General features: G+C 42.8%; 1 protein-coding gene across 3 annotated transcripts in view; it reads right to left on the reverse strand.

Moving 5' to 3' along the window:
- Positions 1 to 22,761, reverse strand: part of MAPRE2 (microtubule associated protein RP/EB family member 2) — a 151,952-nt gene that overhangs the window by 76,772 nt on the left and 52,419 nt on the right. Inside the window, exon 1 of one of the 3 annotated variants that reach the window (XM_006115378.4) lies at positions 17,412 to 17,887. The exons of the other annotated variants lie outside the window; for them this stretch is intronic. Within the exon in view, the coding sequence (XP_006115440.1) occupies positions 17,412 to 17,533 (122 nt within the window). The 5' untranslated portion in view covers positions 17,534 to 17,887. Of the gene's footprint in view, positions 1 to 17,411; positions 17,888 to 22,761 lie in introns of those variants that run through there. 3 annotated transcript variants of the gene reach the window in all.

The following is a 22,761-nucleotide window of genomic DNA, read 5'->3' on the forward strand; positions in this document are numbered from 1 at the left end:
AAAAAAGTAATGAATTTCCCATCAGTGTTGATCAGTGACATGCTCCTCTCATCTAGTAATATATGTTTGCACCCCAACAGATGACAGGGGAGTTTGTGTCTCACAAGTATAACTGATGTATCAGGAAATGCTCATTCAGCAAATTGCTTAAGTAGCAGTAAAAGCGATAATGAACTGCAAACAAATACTGAAGTTTCAAGTGCATAGCTTTATTACAATGCTAAAATGTAGCAAAGACAAGAAATCTAGAAGATAATGCAGAGTATCTCAAACTTGCAACACATGGGAATGTTTTAGTCAAAGATTTACACACAGGTCCAGGAATAAAGGAAAATGTTTTTGAAATTTCAGAAACTACTTGTTACAATTGCTTTTCTTCAGTGTCACTGAAAAGAGTCAGAAATTAATCATCTCTGAAGATGTACAATGGAATTCACTGGTTGACAGTTTTGAGCTATGCATTATTAAGAACTGACCTATCTTGATGACAGTTTGCAAAGAAAAGCCATGACAGCAGATGGAACTATCAATGTAGCCAAAGTAGTCAGCACAGGACTAAAAAGAAGTGCGGAAGATATGCTGAATATACTGAAACCTATTTCCATCGCACTGGAAAAACTACATAAATATTGGTGAGGTGGTTGAAATTTAGAAAAAAAAAAATCATGAGACACTTTAGAAATAAAGCTAAATTCCAGGCAGGAGAGAGTGGATGAATCAAACACTTACTACACCTCATTTTCTTGCCAATATTTTCAACCCAAAGCACCAGGAAAGATGCCTGCCTGCTAAAGGTTATGCTATTATGACATGGGCATCTAAACCACCCACAAGTCATGCCAATCATTATAAATTTCAGGACTGGAAGTGAACTATCCAAGCAGTTCATGTTTGCTGATGTTGCACCACTGAACCTGTGGCAATCACTAAGTAAGGGCACCTGGAACTAGAATTTGTTGAAGTGTGAAATTAGCTTTCAACAGCAGTAACCTTTCCTACAGACACAGAAGAATATTTTCTTCATTTGGACATATTCATTCCAAGCCAAGACCATTAACTGGGAGTTGAAAATGCAGAAAATCTCCCCCACCTCCCCTTCCAGTCTACAAATAAAAACCTAGACAGGAAAGGAGGAGATCAACTAGTTTTCAAAGTTTGAAGGATAACCTAATTTAGGAGATTTTCATCTCATTTTCAAAAGATTTCACTGAGGCATATTTGGAAATTTTTCCAGGCTGACTTGAAATAATCAGTTGAATTCACTGATTAATAAAGCAAACTCTCATTTATTTAATAAAGCAAATTTAGCTAGTAAATGTGAAACATGTTTTGATATGAATTGTTTATAAATCCAAAACATCTAAGGTTTGCTTTGTTTAATAAAAATAAATGTTAATTGGAATATAAACACAATAGAAAGTAACATCCCAGTACATCTTGACACAAACCATAATCAAAAATTCATTATCTAGCAAATAAGCAAAGTTATTCATCATTTTCTAACATACTAAAAATTTTAAGTTAATAAGAATCTAAAAATACAAATCTATATACATTCTTAAATCAATATATTTGATTAGACTGTACCCTGCTAAGTAGCAAAAAGATGTACCAAATCTAGTATAAAAGCTCTATGTAGTTGCAAATCAACATGTTTTCATAATTGTCTCAAGCAATGAGAATGTAACTTTAGAAAAATAACTGAAGTAGAAATAGAAAAGTTGATTAAAATCAGTCATTTAAATCAAGACTTTCCACCTGGTGATTTAAACAATTTATATTGCCTTGATTTAAATCAAGTCTGCCCTAGTTGGAACTATCAATACACTAAAATATTTTCCCCAAATCTCATTTCCTCCCAAACACACCGGACTCTGGTGGAGCTTCTGCAGTTCTTAAATGGTTTAGGCCACAAAAAGGAACACAAACTTAAAAGAACCAGCTGGATCCTTCCTCTAGATTGTGATTGTTGCCTTGATGCAACTGCTTACCCCAAGAACAGAATTACCAGTGTCTGTTCAAACACTCCTTTTATCTGGAAAGCCTAGAAAAGCTGTGTCCTAGTTCACCTTAAGCTAAGAGAAGGGTGGATGTACTGTTTAATAGGATCTGGCCTCCTTTTGTGGAATATTTAAGGTCAAGTTCTAAAGTACACTCCCAGCTGGCACATGGTGACCATGGTGTATTCAATCCCCACCATAAAAATAATAAAAACCAACAAGCAGCAATTTAGCTGAACTCAAAATCATCATACAAAAACACACACTACAACATGCAATTACACATGCTGTAACTTATAGCTGCACTCTGATATGTAAACTAAGTTGCATATTGTAAATGTGTATTTATTAAACCCTTGGACTGTCAAACAATCTGCTTACAGGATCATGTGACAAAACTAGCTCACTTGATAGCCCTGTTCACTAGTGAGGCTTCCCCACCTCCCAGCATTAAACCATGTGCAATAATACAACATTGTTCATGTGATATTTAGATTTAACAGATGGGGGCTGTGATTTTTACTGACTATCCTTACTGTTAAGAGTTTAAAAAGAGAAAACAAAAGAAATAGTATTTTTAAGTCACTTCACACAAATCCACTCAGTCCTACTCTTGCTCAGCCAATCACTAAGATTTACGGCAGATAATGATGCCCTCTGATTTACAATGTCATCTGAAAGTGAAAACAGGCATTCACATAGTACTGCTGTTGCCGGCATTGTAAAGTATTTACAGCCTAAATACACTAAACAGTTACATTCCCCTGCATATTTTGATCTGTAGACTCTAGGTTTTACATTGTTATGTCTGAGTGAAAAAAAAACACTAATTCTGCACTAAAGTTGCACTTTGATGCTAAACAAAAAACAGGACTATGTAGCACTTTAAAGACTAACAAGATGGTTTATTACGTGATGAGTTTTCATGGGCCAGACCCACTTCCTCAGATCAAATAGTGGAAGAAAATTGTCACAACCATATATACCAAAGGATACAATTAAAAAAATGAACACATATGAAAAGGACAAATCATATTTCAAAACAAAAGGGGAATGGGGGGGGGGGAAAGGTAAATGTCTGTGAGCTAATGATAGAGATAATTGGGGGAAGCTATCTTTGTAATGGGTAAGATAATTAATGTCTTTGTTTAAACCTAGGAGTAAAGTGTCGCATTTAAGCATGAATGGCAGTTCAGAGGATTCTCTTTCAAGTGTGGTCTGAAAAGGTCTTTGAAACAGGATGGAGGTAATCAAGTCGTTGAGACAATGTCCTTTCTGGTTGAAATGGCAAGAAACTGTTTTTTCTTTATGATCCTGTCTAATGTCTGTTTTGTGGGCATTGATTCTTTGGCGAAGTGTCTGAGACGTTTGTCCAATGTACATAGCAGACGGACACTTTCGGGACATGATAGCATAAATTCTATTTCTGGATGCGCAGGAATGTGTGTTCTTGATCTTATAACTCACTTGGTTAGGTCCAATAATGGTATCAGCAGAGTGAATATGTGGACAAAGCTGGCAATGGGGTTTGTTGCAAGGGAAGGTACCAGGGTTGGTATTAGTGTGGTATGTCCTGTGCTTGTTGGTAAGAATCATCTTGAGGTTAGGTGGTTGTCTAGAGGAGACTATGGGTCTGTCTCCCAGAGCCTCTTGGGAGTTTAGTATCCTGTTCCAGTATAGGCTGTAGTTTATTGATAATGTGTTAGGTTTAAGTTGGGGGCTGTAGGTGATGACAAGTGGTGTTCTATTGTTGGTTTTCTTGGGTCTGTCTCGAAGTAGATGGTTTCTAGGTATTCGTCTGGCTCTTTCAATTTGCTTTTTTATTTCTCCAGGTGGGTAGTTGAGGTTTATAAATGCTTGGTAGAGATCCTGAAGTTTCTGGTTTCTGTCAGTGGGATTAGAGCAGATGCGGTTATATCGAAGGGCTTGGCTATACACGATGGATAGTATGGTGTGTTCTGGATGGGAGCTGGAGGCATGTAGGTAACTGTATGAGTTGGTGGGTTTTCTGTAGAGAATGGTGTCTAATTTTCCATTGGTGATTTGTACTATGGCGTCCAGGAAATGGATCTCTCATGTAGAATGGTCCAGGCTGAGATTGATGGTGGGGTGTAGGTTGTTAAAATCTCTGTGGAATGTCTCCAGTGTTTCTTGGCCATGCGTCCAGATCATAAAGATGTCATCTATGTAGCATAAGTAGAGAAGAGGTAAAAGGGGACAGGAGTTGAGGAAACGTTGTTCTCAGTCAGCCATAAAGATATTAGCGTACTGTGGGGCCATGCGTGTACCCATGGCTGTGCCGCTAATCTGGAGGGATAAGTTGTTCTCAAACTGGAAATAATTGTGGGTGAGAACAAAGTTACATAGGTCTGCTGTCAGATAGAAACACTATCCCAGAGTACACCACTGCCTAATTGATTGTAATCTGTCTTCATGTGAGATGTTGGTGTATAGAGCTTCTACGTCCATGGTGGCAAGGATGGTGTTATCCGGGAGGTTATCGATGTTTTGTAGTTTCCTTAAGAAGTCAGTAGTATCTCGGAGATAGCTGCGGGTGTTGGTTGCGTAGGGTTTGAGAAGAGAGTCTACAGAGCTGGATAAACCAGTAGTGAGCGTGCCGATACCTGAGTTGATGGGACGTCCGGGGTGTCTAGGTTTATGGATTTTGGGAAGCAGATAGAACAATCCTGGTCGGGGGTCAGAAGGTGTTTGTGTGTGGATTTGTTCCCGAGTAGCTGTAGGGAGGCTGTTAAGGAGACAGTGTAGTTTCTTTTGGTATTCCGAGGTGGGATCAGAGGAGAGAGGTTTGTAAAATGTGGTGTTGGAGAGTTGTCTGGTTGCCTCCTGGTTATAGTCGGCCTTATTCATAATGACCACAGAACCCCCTTTGTCAGCTGGTTTGATTATAACGTCCAGGTTGTTTTTGAGACTCTGGATGGCATGGTGTTCAGCACAGCTGAGACTGTGTCTCACTTTCTGTCGTTTGCGAATACAAATGATGTCGTTTGATGATAAAGAGATTGCACTCTACTTGTATTTTTCAATTCACCTCATACTATCTTTTATTTTTACAGAGCAAATAGCTATAATAAAAAATATAAAGCGAGCACTGTACATTTCGTATTGTGTTGCAACTGCAATATATTTGAAAATATAGAAAACATGAAAAATATTTACAGTAAATTTAAACTGGTATTCTGTTAACAGTGAGATAAAATTGTAATTAATCATGAGATTTTAAAATGTCATGATTAATTTCATTGATTTTTTAAAAATCATTTGACATCCCTGAAGAAAAATCATAAACTGATGTCATCAGATCATTCAAAAAACACTATTATCCAGAAACCAATAGGCCCCTATGAACTTGTTGTCATTTTTGTATGGTGATATTGTAAAAAGTAATGCCCTATAATTTGCACTCTCCCATCCGGAACAGAAACACCACTCTGGAGCAGAACAAGCTCCCAGAGAAGCATAATCTTGTGGCATAATTAAAGCTTATTTCTAACACCACCATCCTCATGCAAGTAATGTTTTTCTAGCAGGAAACGAGTCTATGACAACATCTATCTTATTTTCTAATTAATTATCTTAAATAAGAAAGGGTGGATTTCTCTTTTGTAATAGTAAAGAGTTGTTTGTGAACTGACTAAGTGGGATCCCAGGCAGAGGACTGCTCCAGCTCAGCTGGAGCAAACCCCAGTCTGTGTGGCTCCTGCTCCCAGCCCTGCGTGGTGCTGGCTGCCAGAGCCAGCTCTGGTGGAACAGCCCTCTCTGCCCATGACTGGAGCTGCTTGCAGGGAACTCATTACCCGTTCACATCCCTACTGAGAGAGCAGGCTGTTTTCAAATTGTGAAAAAGAATCTGCAAGCATCTTATATTTTGTAGGGCTTTCAGTTTTTAGTGCTGGGCAAAACTATTTTACAGCAGGGCCAGACACAAATCATTCAGGAGGCATAGCTCAGTGGTTTGAGCATTGGCCTGCTAAACCCAGGGTTGTGAGTTCAATCCGTGCAGACCATTTAGGGATTTGGGGCAAAAATTCATCAGGGATGGTACTTGGTCCTGCTGAGAAGGCAGGGGACTGGACTCGATGACCTTTCAAGGTCCCTTCCAGTTCTAGGAGATAGGAAATCTCCATTAAAAAAAAAAAAAGAGACTGAATTTATTAAAGTTTTGAGAGTTAATCTCATGAGTACAAGATTACAACAGAGTTCTGTTATTTGTGAACTAATGCTGTAGTTTCAACATAAGATAACCAGTTTTAATTTCAAAACCTCCATGTTTCCAAATCTCACAAATGATGTTCTTTCTGTAAATCAAACTCCCCAAGGGGAGTCTCTCTCACTGACTAGAGCTATATACTCCATCTCCACATAGCAAGCTATTACTCAGGATTTCTATAATGGTTTTAATGGTAAACTACTCTTTGTAAGTTACTGAATATTGTAACTGAAATATTTTAATGGGATATATATTGTTTTAATGCATCTAAGACAGCTATTGCACTATTTCCACAGGGATTAACCTTAAAAGGTTTTCCTCTTCATAATAATGTACAAGTCTACTGGAGGCATTTTTTTATAACAGTACTAACAGCCCTTCTGAGAATACACACTCTGCATTCCAGAGTGATAAACAAAAATTTGCATTCAAGTGCATCTCTGACCAAATGCAGCTTTTTAGATGGCAGATTTCCACTATACTAAAATATAACCCTGCTGTATAATGAATGATCAGTTTACATACTCCTAATAATACATTTTCCTCTGAAATGTCACTTCTCCACAGCCTTTTGAACTGACCATCTTCTAGAGCTTTGCCAGGAAATGTAATACTGAAAAAAAAAATACCTAAAGAGCATCTGAAAAATACACCCACAATACCTGCCCACACCACTATATAAAAAACCCCACAAAAGGACATGCAAATTCCAAATTGATTTTCTGCATCTCAGATGAAGCACAATGATTGACTATCCCTTTCTTCAGCTGCACATTGCAGGAATACTGGTTCAGAAGCATGGTAATACAGACAAAATCTTGGCTAGAGAATTTCTTTTTCATTTGAGAAACAGTTTCTTGGTCTATTCCACTATGTTTTAAATATAACTCTATAGCACTTTTAAAACCTCCACATTTACACAAGATCAACTTAATAATCTTTCCCTGCCTTTGGTATCCATGGCTAGGTCTACAATCGCAGCCTTCTTGCGCGAGAAATATGCAAATGAGGCTAAGCATGGAATATCGTCAAGCCTCATTTGCATACCTAATGAGCTGCCATTTTTGAAGAAGAGGCTCTTGCTCCAGAAGGAACTGTCTACACTGCCCCTTCTTGCGCAAGAAAAACCCTCTTGCGCAATGCCATTATTCCTGAAAATAATTGGTGTAGCAGCATTGCGCAAGAGGGTTTTTCTTGCACAAGAAGGGGCAGTGTAGAGAATTCCTTCTGACGCAAGAGCCTCTTCTGCAAAAATGGCAGCTCATTAGGTATGCAAATGAGGCTTGACGATATTCCATGCTTAGCCTCATTTGCATATTTCTCGCGCAGGAAGCCGCAAGTGTAGACATAGCCCATATGTCCCAGATTCATAAGTGATTCTTTTCTGACAAAGCAGATGATGAGAATTGCCCCCCATTGATTTCAAATTAGTTAACTGATGTAAAACTTAGCATAAATAAAAGAGCTGGATCTGGCCCATGGCCTGCATGGGATGTTCCTCTTCAGGCAGCTCAATTTGGCACTGTTGTAGGATTTCCTTTGAAAGCTACATCCTTAAACCTCTCCTCACTGATTAATGTTTACATTTCCTCTTGATGAACCAATCCTTTTTGGATAGCATGACACAGAAACAGATTTAACTGAATTATGATTCAGTGAATTTGTTTACAGCTATACATGAAAGGAAATTAAATCAAATTGGTCAAGCCAGACCTTTAAAATACATATATGATTTCACCAGATGGTCCTAACCTTCCCTGTGGTTTGGTGTGCAGTTAGTCCACAAAACTTTCTCTTCAGCAATGCCAGATAAAGGGCTTCACAGCCAGATTATCACATTCAAATAGTAGATCCTAATATTCAATTATGTATTCATTTTAGTATCAAAAGGATTACAAATCAATGGGACTGACAATGTGTGATGAAACCACTCGTTTTCTATTATGAAGTCACCAATAGCATTGGTTGGTTAGTAAGTAAATCTGCAGGACTAAAAAGTGGACACATAAGAGTCTGCTTCTTCACCAAACTTAAGCTATAGCTGCCTTAAAACAGGAGAATTGGAGGGAGGACGAATGCAAGAATTTCTCTCTAGTTGTTACATTTCAGGAAGTCACTTGCATTTTGGAGTGAGTTATATAGTGTAGAACTATATTTAAGGCCCTTCATTTTCATTCCCTATCCTCCAACCAATCCTATACACAGGAAAGATTACTGCCTGATCTAACTTCATTCATTTCCTCATATCTTAAAAAGCATAGACTTGGCATTAAGAATGTTAATCATGTAAACAGCTACATGCTAACTAATAAGCCTGAGCTCACTGGTTAATCGTAACTGTTACATGCACGCACACCCTGTTGCTGCCTTTATATCAGAGGCCACACGGGTGGGGCGGGGTTAGGCAGGAGCTGGTACCTGTGGGTAGCTGGCTTTCAAAATGTCTCCCCACAAGCACCTGCTTTCTCCCTCCCCCAGGTGCTTCCCAAAGAGGCAGTAGTGTGAAGGGGCAAGTGAGAGCCAGCGCTCAGGGGAGTGAGGAAGCCAGCTTCCCTCCACTGTCCCCCACACTGCTGCCTCTGATAGAGAGGCAGCAGCCTGGGGGGAGGGAGGGCAGAGCTAGTACACCTACAAAGCTGTCTTTCAAGCTGCAGAGCCACCTGACCCCCATGCTCAGAGGCAGCAGGGGGAGGGAGCAGGCGGGAGCCAGTGCTCACAGGAAACCGTCTTTCAAGGAAACTGGCTCCCACCTGCCTCCCTGCATGTAAATGTGTAACCACTTAAAAAAAATCCAGCAGTTACACATTTACATAGATACATGTTTGTTAATATCCCTACCTGGCATGGTTCACAAAGTTCTCCAACATCTGCTCTTTGTCTAGCAAGAGGGAAGGGAGACTTTTGTTCATTTGCATAGGGTCACCGACCTGCAGCCAGTCTTCTGGATCCTCCAGAATCTCTTCCTGAGGTTCGGTCTTCACTTTCCCACACATTCTTCCTGATCCACACACATCCTGTCTATGCCACAGTTACAAGACCTCCTCAGTCTGCTCATGGCACTGACTAAGGCTGCCATCCATCACAACATCAGGAGGATGAAGCTGGATGAAGAGTGCTTTACAACTGTGGGGCCTACTGTCGGTCCCTCCTTGAGTCACATATCTAGACAGAGTTCCTTTGGGAGGTGTCCACTGCCTCGTTAGACACCTCCGAAGAGCAGTAGGTCACTGTTCAGGCTTCTCTGCTCAGTGTCCTCCACTGAATCCCTGACCTTGTCCCTGTGATTTTCACTCCTATTCTGGTTTTCTCATTTGTTGTTCACCAGATTTAGCTGATGCCTGGGTTTGGTGGCTTCTCCCCTTACAGTGTCTGTGTGTTGCAGGGGAGGGAGGAAGGGTTAGCAATAGCCAGGCCCAGATCCACCCACCTCCAGTGCCTCAATGGGTCCATCACACTTCAAAAATAGAACCCTCTCTGCAGGTCTAGGTTCTGTGTAGTATAGCCCAAACATGACAAGGCAGTTGGATCCCACTCTCTCCACCAACATAGCAAAAGACTAAACCGATTAAAGTTTGTTCTACCTTGTTCCTATTAATTTACGTAATACCTTTCTTCTTGTGGGCAAAAGTTCCCCACATCTGTGTCCCCCAAGCTACCCAACCCTTTCTTCCATAACAATCCTATTAAAACATTTCACTCCCAGTTGCAGTGGCAGCAGGAAACATTAACCTTACCAACAGGAAAGTACCTAGGCAAGAAGGTCTCCCCACTAGAAATCTGAAAGTGTAATTGTGTATACAGGTAACCAATGAGCCTGAGCTTATCCGTTAACCTTCATGGTTATACACAGGCTTCCAGCACACTTGAGGAGCTAGCTTAAGACAGCTCTCCGTACGTATTAGCTCCTAGGGAGCCACCTGTCCCCTGCATATAACCACTGAAATTTTCAGCAGTTACAAGATTAAACACATTTTAACATCCCTACTTCCCACAAGAGGGAAAGACCGGTGGGCAAAGCCAAAATATTTAATCCTAAAAGCTATTTCGGTTTCAATTCTCCAGTATCCTAAATCTACTCTCCTTTTGCTAGCATCCACACAATGCTCTGATGGTGACTGTATAACCCCCAAGGAGATTGCTTGGATTCCCGGGGCCTTGTCTACTGGCAGCTCAGGGAGAGGCACTCTTGAGTTTGCCTTGGCTCCCCCTCCCTACCAGGGCCAGAGTCTGCCCGGCAACCCATAGGGAGTGAGATGCCCCTCCCAGGGGGAAGGAGGGACCATTGTTGAGGGGAGGACTGGCTGTGTGGGAGCTAGTAAGCCCCAGGCCTGCATGCAAGGTTCCCCCTGAGAACTAACCTCTAGGGACCTGAAGGCAGGATCCCTCAGCTGGGTTTATGTCTCCCCTGTTGATTCCCAGTTGGAGTTTGCTGGGAGGTTTCCCCAGCCAGGCTGAGTAGGCTCTCCAGCTCCCTGGGTGAGACAGTCACGGCATGGTCAGCTCGGCTCTAGCAGCAAGTTCAGGGCTGCTGCCTGCTGTGTGGGTCTGAATGCTGGGCTAGGAGATTATAGTTTTGAATTTTGGTGCAGTTGTGTGGTCTGCATTTTGAGCCCTGCACCCCTTCGCGGTGAGGGGAAATTCTGGGACCGAAGCAGCCTGGTTCCTGCTTGAAGAGGACCCCTGTGAGAAGAGAGCAGCCCTTTGCAGAGACTGAGTCATCTCTCAACCTGAGGCTCATTCATGGAGTGTGTGAGTGCACCAATTTTTAGTTAGTAAGTCAGGGAATTTGTTTGGGGATTTTATTACCTGCAGCGTATTAAACTGTGGAGGGATTTACTGCCTTCTCCCGTTTGTGAGTCCTTTGGGCTGTACTGGACCTAGTCAGCTCCACTGCTAAACCACTGCAGAGAAGGATTGTGTGGTCAACAGTCATCAAGGGCCCCAATAAAGTACGCGTACCAACGGGACACTAACCTCACAGTTGCTGGGCACTGGTGAACCTAAAAATAGTGTTTTATCCTGTTCTGTTATAATTGTCTCCTGTTTAATATAATTGTGTTTATTATAGTGTATGTGTTTGTGTTATTTTCTGGGAGTCTCCAACTATCTGGCAAATACGTGGGGATTATCCTGGGCTAGAATTTTCCTCCCAAGCTGCCCTGGTGACCCTGCTAGGAAGGAGTGAGGGGGGTGGAGGCACCGCCAAGTACATCAATCAGAAAGAATAAAATTGAGTGGGTGGCGGGATCCAGAAGAACCCAGACCTATCCATCAAAACCTGTAAGGAGATTGGCTTTAAAAGAAGGTAACCAGGTGGAGAGGGGGCGCTACAACTGTATGAATGAGCAGCTCAACAAGCTGTACATTTAAAATAAAAGCCACCTAGCCACAGGATGCTTCATAAACCCACACATGCAACATATAGATCTCAATTCCATCCAAAGCACTTTAGTCAGAGTTGGGCTGCAGACTGAGAAGAGGGTAGTATGTTGGAAAAAGTTTTCGTTTCACTTCTTTACATGGCCTATTGCTAGACTCTCTTGCAAGCCAAAGAGGTTCTCTTCAACCCTCAATGTAAATAATAATCAGAATAGGATCTGCCACAGTTTCAGGCTGAATATACTAGGCTATTGCATAATGAGATCAGCTCCTTTCCCTACAGATCAGCTCTACTGCTTGAGTATCCTCAGAACCTTCGTTTTGCCATAACAAGTTATCTTGAACTAGAGCTCCAGCGTGTGCCACACCAGCCCATTTATGGAAGCAGGATCTCTCAAATGGGCTATCTTCATTGAAACAGTTTCTCAGAACTAGCTCACTCCACCTTTTAATGGAGAAGATAGCGCTCCTCCCCGTGATAGGAAATGGGATGAGATAGGAATCCAACTAGTATGAGAGTAAAGAGAAACACAGAAGATCATCTGACAGGCAGACAAGAGGTAAGCAAGGATGCTAATTGCTTTAAGTCACCATGTTATTGTTTCACAACATTACTCTGGATAGTATCTTCCCATGGTGGCAGCATTTTACTTCTTGTTTGAAAGGCAAGAGGGGTAATCAAAAAGAGCTCATATTTAGAGGGCTGGAGCCAAACACACGGGATATGATTTTCAAAAGCACTCAGAACTGATCTAAATCTGTTCCCACGGATGTCAAAGCTAAGACTCCTATCAACTGCAATGGGAGCAAATAGATCATCTCTGACCTTTATATCTAACTTATAATATAATTTCTGGTAGACTTGCCAGGACTAACATTTAAGTTTTCAGAGACAGACGGATGTGGTACTCAACTGCCCTCTGTCAGCCTTACTTATCCAATCCCACAAAACAAGTGTACTTGTTTATTTAGTACCATCTACTGTCATTCCTTGAAACAAGACCTTAAGCCCTAGTCTACTCATATCATCCACATGAGTGGTCTTTTTTCAAGTTGACTGAACTATGTGTTGGAGCGGAGCAAGCAGGAGTTGTGCTCTGTCTAACTAAACTAAGATAGTCAAGAAGGTTTTATTGCATTAAGAAAATAGTTATTTTGTACCAAAAGGTAAATTCCACTGATTTAGACCTACTGAAGGAATAGACTTTCAAAAACGTTAAGTCTCAGTGGATGAAACTAGTTTAACAATACAGGCAGTCCCCGAGTTACGCGGATCCGACTTATGTCGGATCCACAGTTACGAACGGGGTCCTCTCCCTCGTCTCCAGCAGACCAGGGAGAGGAAGCAAAGCGGCGGAACACGCGGGCAGCGGACAGCCCAGACACGTCTGGGCTGTCCGCTGCCTGCGTGCTCCGCGGCTTTGCTCTGCTTTGCTCCCTGTCCCCCTGGTCTGCAGACCAAGGGGACGGGGAGCAAAGCCCCGGAGCACGCGGGCAGCCCAGACGCGTGTGGGCTGTCCGCTGCCCGCGTGCTCTGCGGCTTTGCTCTGCTTTGCTCCCCGTCCCCCTGGTCTGCAGACCAGGGGGACGGGGAGCAAAGCAGAGCAAAGCCACAGAGCCCGAGGGCAGCAGGACAGCCACAGCGCGTCTGGGCTGTCCCGCTGCCCCCGTGCTCCGCGGCTTTGCTCCAGACGCCTGTGGTACAGCAGCTGGGGCGCTGCCGGTTGGTCCCGTAGCGCCGCTCTGGGTGCTACTGGACCAACTCGGCAGCACCCCAGCTGCTGTGCCCCAGGCGTCCCCAAGTCAGCCGCTGCTGAAACTGACCAGTGGCTGACTACAGGAAGCCCCTGCCCCGGGCTTCCTGGAATCAGCCGCTGATCAGTTTCAGCAGCAGCTGACTTGGGGATGCCTGGGGTTCTTAAGTTGAATCTGTATGTAAGTCAGAACTGGCATCCAGATTCAGCCACTGTTGAAACTGATCGGTTTCAGCAGCGGCTGAATCTGGACGCCAGTTCCGACTTACATACAGATTCAACTTAAGAACAAACCTACAGTCCCTATCTTGTACGTAACCCGGGGACTGCCTGTATACACAAAAGCCCTCAACACGTATAATACAGGTTTTCTTAAGAATATATGAAAGTAGAAAATATCTACGAGAAAAAGAAAACATTAAGGATGATTATACAATTAGATGTAAATTTAACTTCTATAGGTCACAGAAATTACCATCACAAAATCCTTATACCTTGCCATCAACTGAAGTGCTGGACATAACCTGTCAAACAGTTTTTTAATCAGTGGATGAGGACACCATTACTTTCATTCCATATTTGTTATTATGTACAGAAGATACGCACAGTAAATACCAGTTTCTCTTTAAGAGGATGACAGTAGGCAAATATTTCCAACTAAACAAAATGTGCCAGAAAAAAATACATCTATACTCAAGTTGCACATACATACAAAAAGCCTGAAACAGTTCTGAAAACAAGCAAACATTCTTAATAGCTTAGGGTAGAGAAGTAAGTAATATAGGCAGTGGCCAAGAGACCAATTAATAATTTTGATTTCCCAATTGTAGCTGGATAAAATGAATCAGGATTGGTATCCTGTGAAAGAGAGTGTAAGACCCTACTATCTCAGTAAATAACAAATTTCACCACAGATTTGTAATATGAAATTTGATAAGCACTTTAAACAACTGTATATTTAGTTCTCAAAAAAGGCATGTGGCTAGTGAACTGACTGAATTGCCTAGATTGTGGTACAGTGTGCTGTGGGCAGACAGGCACTTGATTAAAGAATGTCCCCATACAGTTCTGTCATTCCTGATTTGCTACTTTACTGAATTAATTCTCTGCCATAAGTAAACATAAGTATAGTTATGAGCAAATAATTGGGCTATTTTCTAGTGGGAGCCACTATCCATTCTTAACCATCAAAATTCATTTCACCTTAGTTCCAGACCAAACTCACAGCCAAAACCTCCTGAATGTGAGGTATCAAATTAACACCCTCTCATTCTTTCTTATTCTCAGAAATAACATTTTTAATAAACTAATATAAATTAAATGTTATATACTGTAAATTTAATGTTTACTAAAGAAAGATGCCATTCTACCCTGCATTTAATTGGATCATTCATTTAACTATCACAAAATGAGGTATAGTGTTGGTGTTGACAGGCAATGTGCTATACTCCATTCTCACAGGTGGTTAAATTGATAAAGAACTTTTAAAACACCTTGAGGCCTGGCTAGCCTCCAGGAGAAAGGCTAAGTGTAAGTAATTTTCATGTGATTTCATGTAAAGTATTATTCAACTGATATGTTCATTTCCATTGTAATGTCTCCTGTAGTCTTAATACTGCATTGCAAACATTCAATTTTTGGGTAGTCCTCTTCATGTGTATGTCAATGCATCATGCATTACTGTTAACAAAATAGTCAAGAAAACTGATTAAGTGCAAAAGTACTAAAGGTAAACAGCGATTCATATCTGGTGCAACAATACAATGTGACTGACAAAAACAAACATTGAAGATAATACTGTCTTTTGTAAGTCAAACTGACCAGCCTAAAATTAAACTTATTTCTAGCAAAAGACTGTTACCAGTGTACAGTCCAAGAGCAAGGATACAGCAGAATGCTTCCATTTATCTATGTGGTAAAAATCCAGCTTTCCTCTCAAATGCAAGTATGCTACATGACAGGAATTTAAAACGTACATGAAAATGAAAACTTCCATCTTCCTGCCAGTAGGAATGATTCTTTATAATGTGAAAAACCTATTAGTTTTAAAACAGCATTATTAAATTCCAAGTCCAATGAACTCTATCAGCAACTCTAGGAAGCAACAGGATTAAAAAAATTGCAGGTTAAATGTTTGTGTAGCATGCAAGGTAGAGTAAATGTTTGGATTCCACAAGTATGTCACCTCACCCCATTAAAAGGAGTGATAGGCTACCAGATATGGGGGAGCCGTATGGATACAGCCAAGTTTGACATTGGCATAAACTGAGTTTCAGGTTGGACCTCCCATATCTGGCACCCTCAGAACCTGACTGGTCCTGAACAAGAGGATTTGCAGAACAAGGGGAAGTCCTTGCCAACACGGCCCATGCTTCCCCTGGCTAGGACTCCAGCTGAGCCCCGCTGCTGCCTGCCTGGCTGTGGATCTCCAAGCTGGAGCTCCATGGCTGCAGAGGCCAAGGCTCCACAGTTGCTGGAGCCAGGGTTCCATGGCTGTGCAGCTGGTGCAGATGCCGCACCTGCCGGAGGTGGCCATTGCCAGCCCCTGATACCACCCAGCAGCAGGGGCTAGAACTCCCTGCTGTACTGCCTGCTCCTCCCTCAACACAGGACTCCTGGCTGAGTCATCCTGCCCATCCCCAGTATCTCTCCTGCCCTGGGGCCCAACCTCCTTATACTTAAGACTCTGTGGTCTAGGAATAGCTGTGGGCCAAACTAGAGAGTCCCAGTTAAAGGACTTCAGTTAGTCTATAAGGTGCCACAGGACTCGTCACTTTTGCAGATTCAGACTAACATGGCTACCCCTCTGATACCAGTTAAAGGAGGTACAACTTGTATTAGGACCAGGTTTTTCCTAATGAAAATAAAGTTAAATACTCCCATTTGTTTGGCTAACTAAGCAAAACTCATTTATTTTGATCCAGTGCTATGTGCTATCAGATAGTATGTGTTATCTAAAAATATTTAGCTAATATTTTAAGGACCATATTATTTCCTGTTGCTTGCTTGAGAATATAAGCTTTGAAAGATGCATGTTCTCTGAAAAGGTACAGCTCGCTGTCATCAAGGCAGTATTCAAAATAACTGAATAACAACTTTAGAAGAGAAAGGATTGTCCATATTATCACTCTTCAACTCTACAGCTTAGAGCACATAAAACCAGTTGCATTCAAATGATTCAAGGCTACGTTGTTTTCATTTTTTGATAAGGATAACAATTTTAATTAGCTTATCTCCTGGACCATATTGTCAGATATGTTAATGTAAAAATGGTGCCAACAATGCATGCCAAACCATTAATCAAAAATGCTCACAACTGCGACAAAGAACAGCCACCATCCTCAAATCATAGGCAAAAATGCAATGCTACTGCCTCCCAACTGGAAAGAAGGGCTGTGTTCCCTGCAACAATCCAGAATCAAAGGCACAGTGATATGCTGTGTCTTCGAGAAACGGCTGCAGCCCACCTTGTCTCTAATAACCCTTGGGTATCGAGGAAATTTTAGTGAATGCCTGACACCATGACCTCTGCTGTCAAGCTTTCCGCCAATCAGGGAGCCGGATTCTTACAAAGCTCCATCAATCTGGCGTTTTAGCATCACCCCAGACTCCAGTTTAATCTAGAGGATTCCATTTTTCCCCTGCACGCAGCAGGGCAGGCACAAGCCGTTTTCACTCCATCCCATCGCCTTGGCTCTTCACGCCTAGCTGCTGCCCGGCGTCGCCGGCACAAGAAGAAATGCTGCAGCCCGGTTCCCTCCGGTTCTCGCTCGCTTGCATTTTGTATGAAGACGCAAGGAAGGAGGGGTGGGAAGGGTGCGTGGGGCGGGAGAGCCCCTGCAGGCAGCAAGTCTACTCGCAAAATGTTTAACAGCCGGACAATGCAGACGCTATTTCCCAGAGCCAGGCTTGCATGCGCAGGCTAGGCAGGACCCCGGGCGAAGAGGTCCCACCTTATTTTTTAAAACCCGCTGCGAGGAGAGGACGGCGTTTTGTTATGCAACCCCTCCCACCCCCCCCTTGCAGTGCCCGCAGCCCCCCGCGGGTTACCTGTAGGAGCGCTCCCCGCGCACCGTGTGCTTCCTGAAGGGGATGATGGTCCCGTTATCCTGCTGCAGGATGTCGTTGTTGTTCTCGCCATTTGGGGACAGCGCTTGGGTAGGTCCCGGCATTGGCGCGCGCTGCCACCCCCACACGGCTGGCTGCGCGGCTGGCTGGCGGGCGGGCGCGCGGAAGGTCGGCGGAGGGGCTGCGCCGGGGCTGCTCTGCTGCTGTGCCACAGCGGCTCGTTCGCTCTCCCCCTGCCTGCCTCCCTCCCTCTCTCGCTGCTGACGTCAAGCCGCCCGGAGCAGCACCCTGCTCACGTGACGCGGCCCCCTCACCATAGCAACCAGCTAACTCATCAGATCGCCTCGGCTCGCGCGCAAAGGGCACCGGCGTGGCCGCGCCAGTGCAGCCGGAGAGGCGCGAGGGAGGCGGGGAGATGGGATGGGGGGGGGGGGGCGCGTGAGAGCGCGCGAGCGCTACATCTGGCTTGCAGCGCGCGCCAGCCCTTCCCTTCCTGCCCCCACCCTCCCCGCGCGCTCCTGACAACAGCCTCGCCTCCGCCGCAGCCAGCCCGAGCCCTTCCTCTCCCCGTTTCCTCTCCGTCCCTTGCGCGCAGCGCAGCTGTGCAGAGCCCGGCGCGGCGCGCCGCGCATGTCGGCTCAGCCAGGGAAGTGACCAAGCAGCAGGCGGGCTGCGAGCCCGAGCGGTGCTCGACCGCGGGTCTGACACGGACCTTTCACCTCTGGGCTGCACACAGAGGAAGGGGGCGAGCTGAGGTGTCGCCCAGGTCCCACCCCTTACAGTTACTTTCGCTTTGTTGCCCCGGGTAAACAGTCTCTTTTGAAAGGTCTGGTGGCGAAAAGGGGGCAGGGCAAAAAAGCTTCCCCCCCCCTCCCCCCCACGCGACGCAGAGCGCTTCAGAGGCAGAGATGCAACATGTTTTTTGAGCCTGCTTCATGTGACTAGTGGAGTCATTTATTATTCGACCTACATTTATGAGGGAACCAAACAAGCGGGTTTAAAAGAGCATAATCCATCACCACCATCTCTTCCCACTAATACGCAGTTATTTTTGGTCTAAAGCTTCTGGAATTAGCACGGAAGCTTCACACGCTTTGCGCATACAAGTGCCCAGATGGCAGTGATATATTTGAAACAAGAAAACACAGCAACCCCCCCCACACCTTATTCCCTCTCTCCATACCCCTCCACACTATATTAATGAAACAAATAGTCTGTACAGAAAAGAACAACAAAGACCAACAGCTACCCCCTGAAGCTACTTATATTATGTGCATGCAATATTTGATCCCCAATAATGCAAATATTTCCTCTTCTCCCATTTTAAAATGCTGCAGCTTTTGAGGAGTTTTCTATTAAGAAAGCTGACCATTATTGGAAAGGCACTGCTGAATTTAAGTGTACATTACCTAATTGCATCTCACAAGTCAGAATTCAGACCCCATCTGTAAAGTGGTATGAAGGGTTAAGAAAAGTTACTTTCCTTTTCCTCTCTGCTACTCTCAGACTGGGTTGCCCCTAAATCAGTAACAATGATGAGATCCTCAAGCACTATTTTATACCCTCTAGCTTCATCTGAGTATAAGCATAAATGAACTTTACAATTTTTTAAGTTTCCAGATTTTAGAGTATGTACCAAAACCATCTGATGACTTCCTGTGTTTTAAAATCTTGTTAGGGGAGGGTTAAAAAAAAGGGGGGGAAATGAGGCAAATATATGGTGAGAAACTACTGGATAACTTGCATTTCTAATAGCATTAGCAGTTATGCAAATGGATATGTAAGTACCTCTTCCTTCCTTTCCACCTGGCAGCTGAGCTCCCTACCCTCCAGGCTTTTTTGCCCCTTAAACCACTCTGCATATCCACAATTGGTTAAAACCTCCCTGCATATTTTCTCCACCTCTGTGGTAGCAAGGTAAGTGTTCTGCAGCTTGAAATATATAGGTATTTAAGAAGAAAGTCATTTATGTAAAATTAGATTAAAAGCTTACTTATGGCATCCACCATTATGAAAGGTTGAACCACAATGGTTCACATAAGCTATGTTAACCAAAATCAAGCTATGTTAACCAAAATCAAATTTAAATCAGTTTCTCTGGCTCTCCTCTAAAACCCACATAAGCAAAAGTGTGTATTGAACTGTGTGGGAGAATAGTCTCCTTTAATTAGGTCTATGGGAACTCAAGGCTGGGAACTGGAAAAGAGTAATGGGGCAGACAGAAGCCTTATTATATTTTTGTTCTCAAAATATAAAAGAATACTTAAAATTCACCTTTTTAAAATAAAGTGTTTGATCAAGTGGAAATGAGATATGTATGTGATTAGACCTGAGTGACAAAAGATTTAATCAACAAATGGTCTGATAGTCTATAAAGTGATGTCAGGCTAACAAAACATGTAGATGGTATCGTGCGCTTTCATGGGCACAGCCCACTTCTTTAGATGATGTGGAGTTCTGAGTTTAGGATGTGCAGACCCAAAACTCCAAAACAGGAGAGAAGAAGGGAGAGGAAAAAAGAGGGCAGTGGGAGACAGGGAGCAGAGGATATAGAAAATAGGGGGGTTAAGGGAATCAGTGAGTATCTGAAGATTGGGTAGTTAAAATGAAGCGGATAAGAATCAAAGTCAATTATTTAGTAACTTCACAGCTTTCTCAGCATCAAACACAGACTGACCAGATTTACATTTTCTGACAGGGTTAGCAACTTCCCCTACCTTCCCTGTGAAAGGGAAATTCACAGTATAGTTTTTTGTGATCCATCAAACAGACTTGATGCTCAGGAAAAAAAAACTGCCTTAGTTTATACAGTTGCACCTATTGTATAAATTATGGGTTTTTTTTAATCTAGAGAAGTTCAAGTATAGCTAATTTGGCAGCAGCTCAACCACAGAACAAAGCCTACTGTATTGCAGGGAAGCCTATGCAAACTTAAATCATGGTGCTGAGTTTTGTAATATAGGCATCTATCTCTGAGGCAGTCAACTGAGACCACTGACTCCACTGAACAGACAGATGGATTTGAACTGGAAACAAAGGTGGAAAACTTTTCAATTACCTCTCCCATGACATACTCACTTTACTTATGCCTTTACACTTGGTTGAAGAATCTTTCTATTACTAAATGCAATTGAAATAACATGGGAAAGACAGCAGATTCACAGTTAGCATTGTAACATTGGCAGTGAAAAAAAATCTCAACACACACCTCACAGGTACTTTACAAATGCATGAGATTATGCAGATGCAAGAGCAGTTATATAGTGATAGACAACATAAAAATAGTCTGTAGCAGGTCATTGGCTGCTAGACATTCCTATCTGATCCATCAAACCAGTAAGCCGTAAAATAGTCAGCCACCTCTAACTTGTAAAATTAGCAAAGGCTGCTTTTGAGGTCACCAAAATAACCTGAAAACATGCACCAACAAAGCTACAGCACAGCGAAGCGCAGATGAAGACAGCATTATTTCAAACTTGTATTCACATTAAGATTCCAGTTCAAATCATTAGGCTAGAGTTCCAGTTTCCTTTTGTAAGCTGTACCAGGTCTGGACAAGACTACAAGTTGTTGTTTTTTTGTTTTTTTAAGAGAACAATATTTCTACATATTATCTAATGCAATTTGGAGAAATATAGGGGGAGTAATTTGGGTCCCATATGCAAGACCATCCTTCTGCCTGGCACTGGTTGAGTCTCTAATTTGGAAACTCTGCAAGTGCTATAAATGTAACTGGTTTTGTAGGTAAAGCAAGCAAATCGCTACAAGTACACCAAATCATTCTGTAGGTTTCTTCCTCCCACATTCCTGGCTGTCTGCAAAGAATTCCCTAGATCTAGACCCAGTGATAGGGAGCAAAACCAGTAAGCCATAAGAATTAGGAAATGGCTGTTTATCCTTGCTGATATTATAACTTTCATATTCAGTGCACACACACAAACAAATGCAGCTTTACAAATGTAGGTCAAGTCAGAAATGTAGGATTTTTATCAACACCACAGGTGCTGGAATTAGGGTGCTTCTGCACCATTTGGCTTGAAATGCATTCCATTATATAAACTGTTTACAGTTTGGTTCAATGGCTCTCAGCACCCCCTCTATAAAAATGGTTCCAACACTCCTAATTATTAATAAAGATCCAAAGGCTTTTTTAATTAAAATGCAAAATTGACACTATTTTCACTAGTTAAGTAAAGCAAAAAGAGCCTGGAAAGTCTGATTCGTGCTAAAGCTCTTCCTTCTAACACCATCCCTGTGCATCATATCGTTGTAGATTCCCCTCCAAGTCCCTCTTAATTCCCCATCACAAAGGGCTACACTATATCCACTGGATCCCCTTGTCCACATGCTTGCTGGCCCCATCAAAAATTCTAGTAGATTGCAGATATCTACTCACCAGATATAGATGTACATATCTATGGTTCATTTTTGTGGATTTAGATACAAATTTTATATTTGCATTAGGGATGTGAAAGGTTAGCCATTAAGTATCACCCTTAACAGGTGATACTTACTGATTCCAGTTAACTGGCAATGGCTGGAGTAGCTTCTTGCCTGCTGCAAGCAGGAAGCAGGTCCAGTCCCTCAAGGCCTGCCACAGATAGGGGGCTGCTCCAGCCTGGAGCTCACCCTAGGCAGGCAGGTGGGGAAAGGGACACTCCCGCACCTGCTCTCTCTTTAATTGGTTAACTGATTAAACATTGTTTAACCTGTCAACCAATTAAATAGGATTTTACATTTCTAATCCACGTAGGGCTTTATTGGTGAGGCATCATTGCCCTTTTCAAAAACCATGTTGGCTCTTGCCAAAGAAGTCATGTTCCTCTAGCTATCTGATAATTCTGTTGACACTATAGTAAAGAACAGTTTGCTCAGGATTGAAATTAGGCTTTCTAATCTAATTTCTAGGATCATTTTAAGATCTTTTTTAAAATGGTGCCACATTAACTATCCTCTAGTCATATACAGAAGCTTATCTAAATGATAGGTTACAAACTGCAGTTCTACAGTTTTACATTTGAGCTCCTTCACAATTCTTGAGTGAATACCATCTGGTCCTGCCTGCTGACTTATTACTATTTATCAATTTGTTCCAAAACCTCCTCTAATGACAACTCAATCTGGGACATTTTCTCAGATTTGTCATAACGAAGAATGGCTTTAGTTTGAGCATCTCTCATTCTCAGGCCCCGAAGACTGATGCAAATAATTAATTTACAGGCAGTCCCTGAGTTGCTGTGGCAAAGCTTCAGAGGCGCGGGACTCCACCGCTGCTGCTGCTTTGCTTCCGGTGCCTCTGGTCTGCTGGGGACTGTCTCCAGCAGACCAGGGA

The sequence above is a fragment of the Pelodiscus sinensis genome, chromosome 2 (assembly GCF_049634645.1).
Source record: "Pelodiscus sinensis isolate JC-2024 chromosome 2, ASM4963464v1, whole genome shotgun sequence".
Lineage (NCBI taxonomy): Eukaryota > Metazoa > Chordata > Testudines > Trionychidae > Pelodiscus > Pelodiscus sinensis.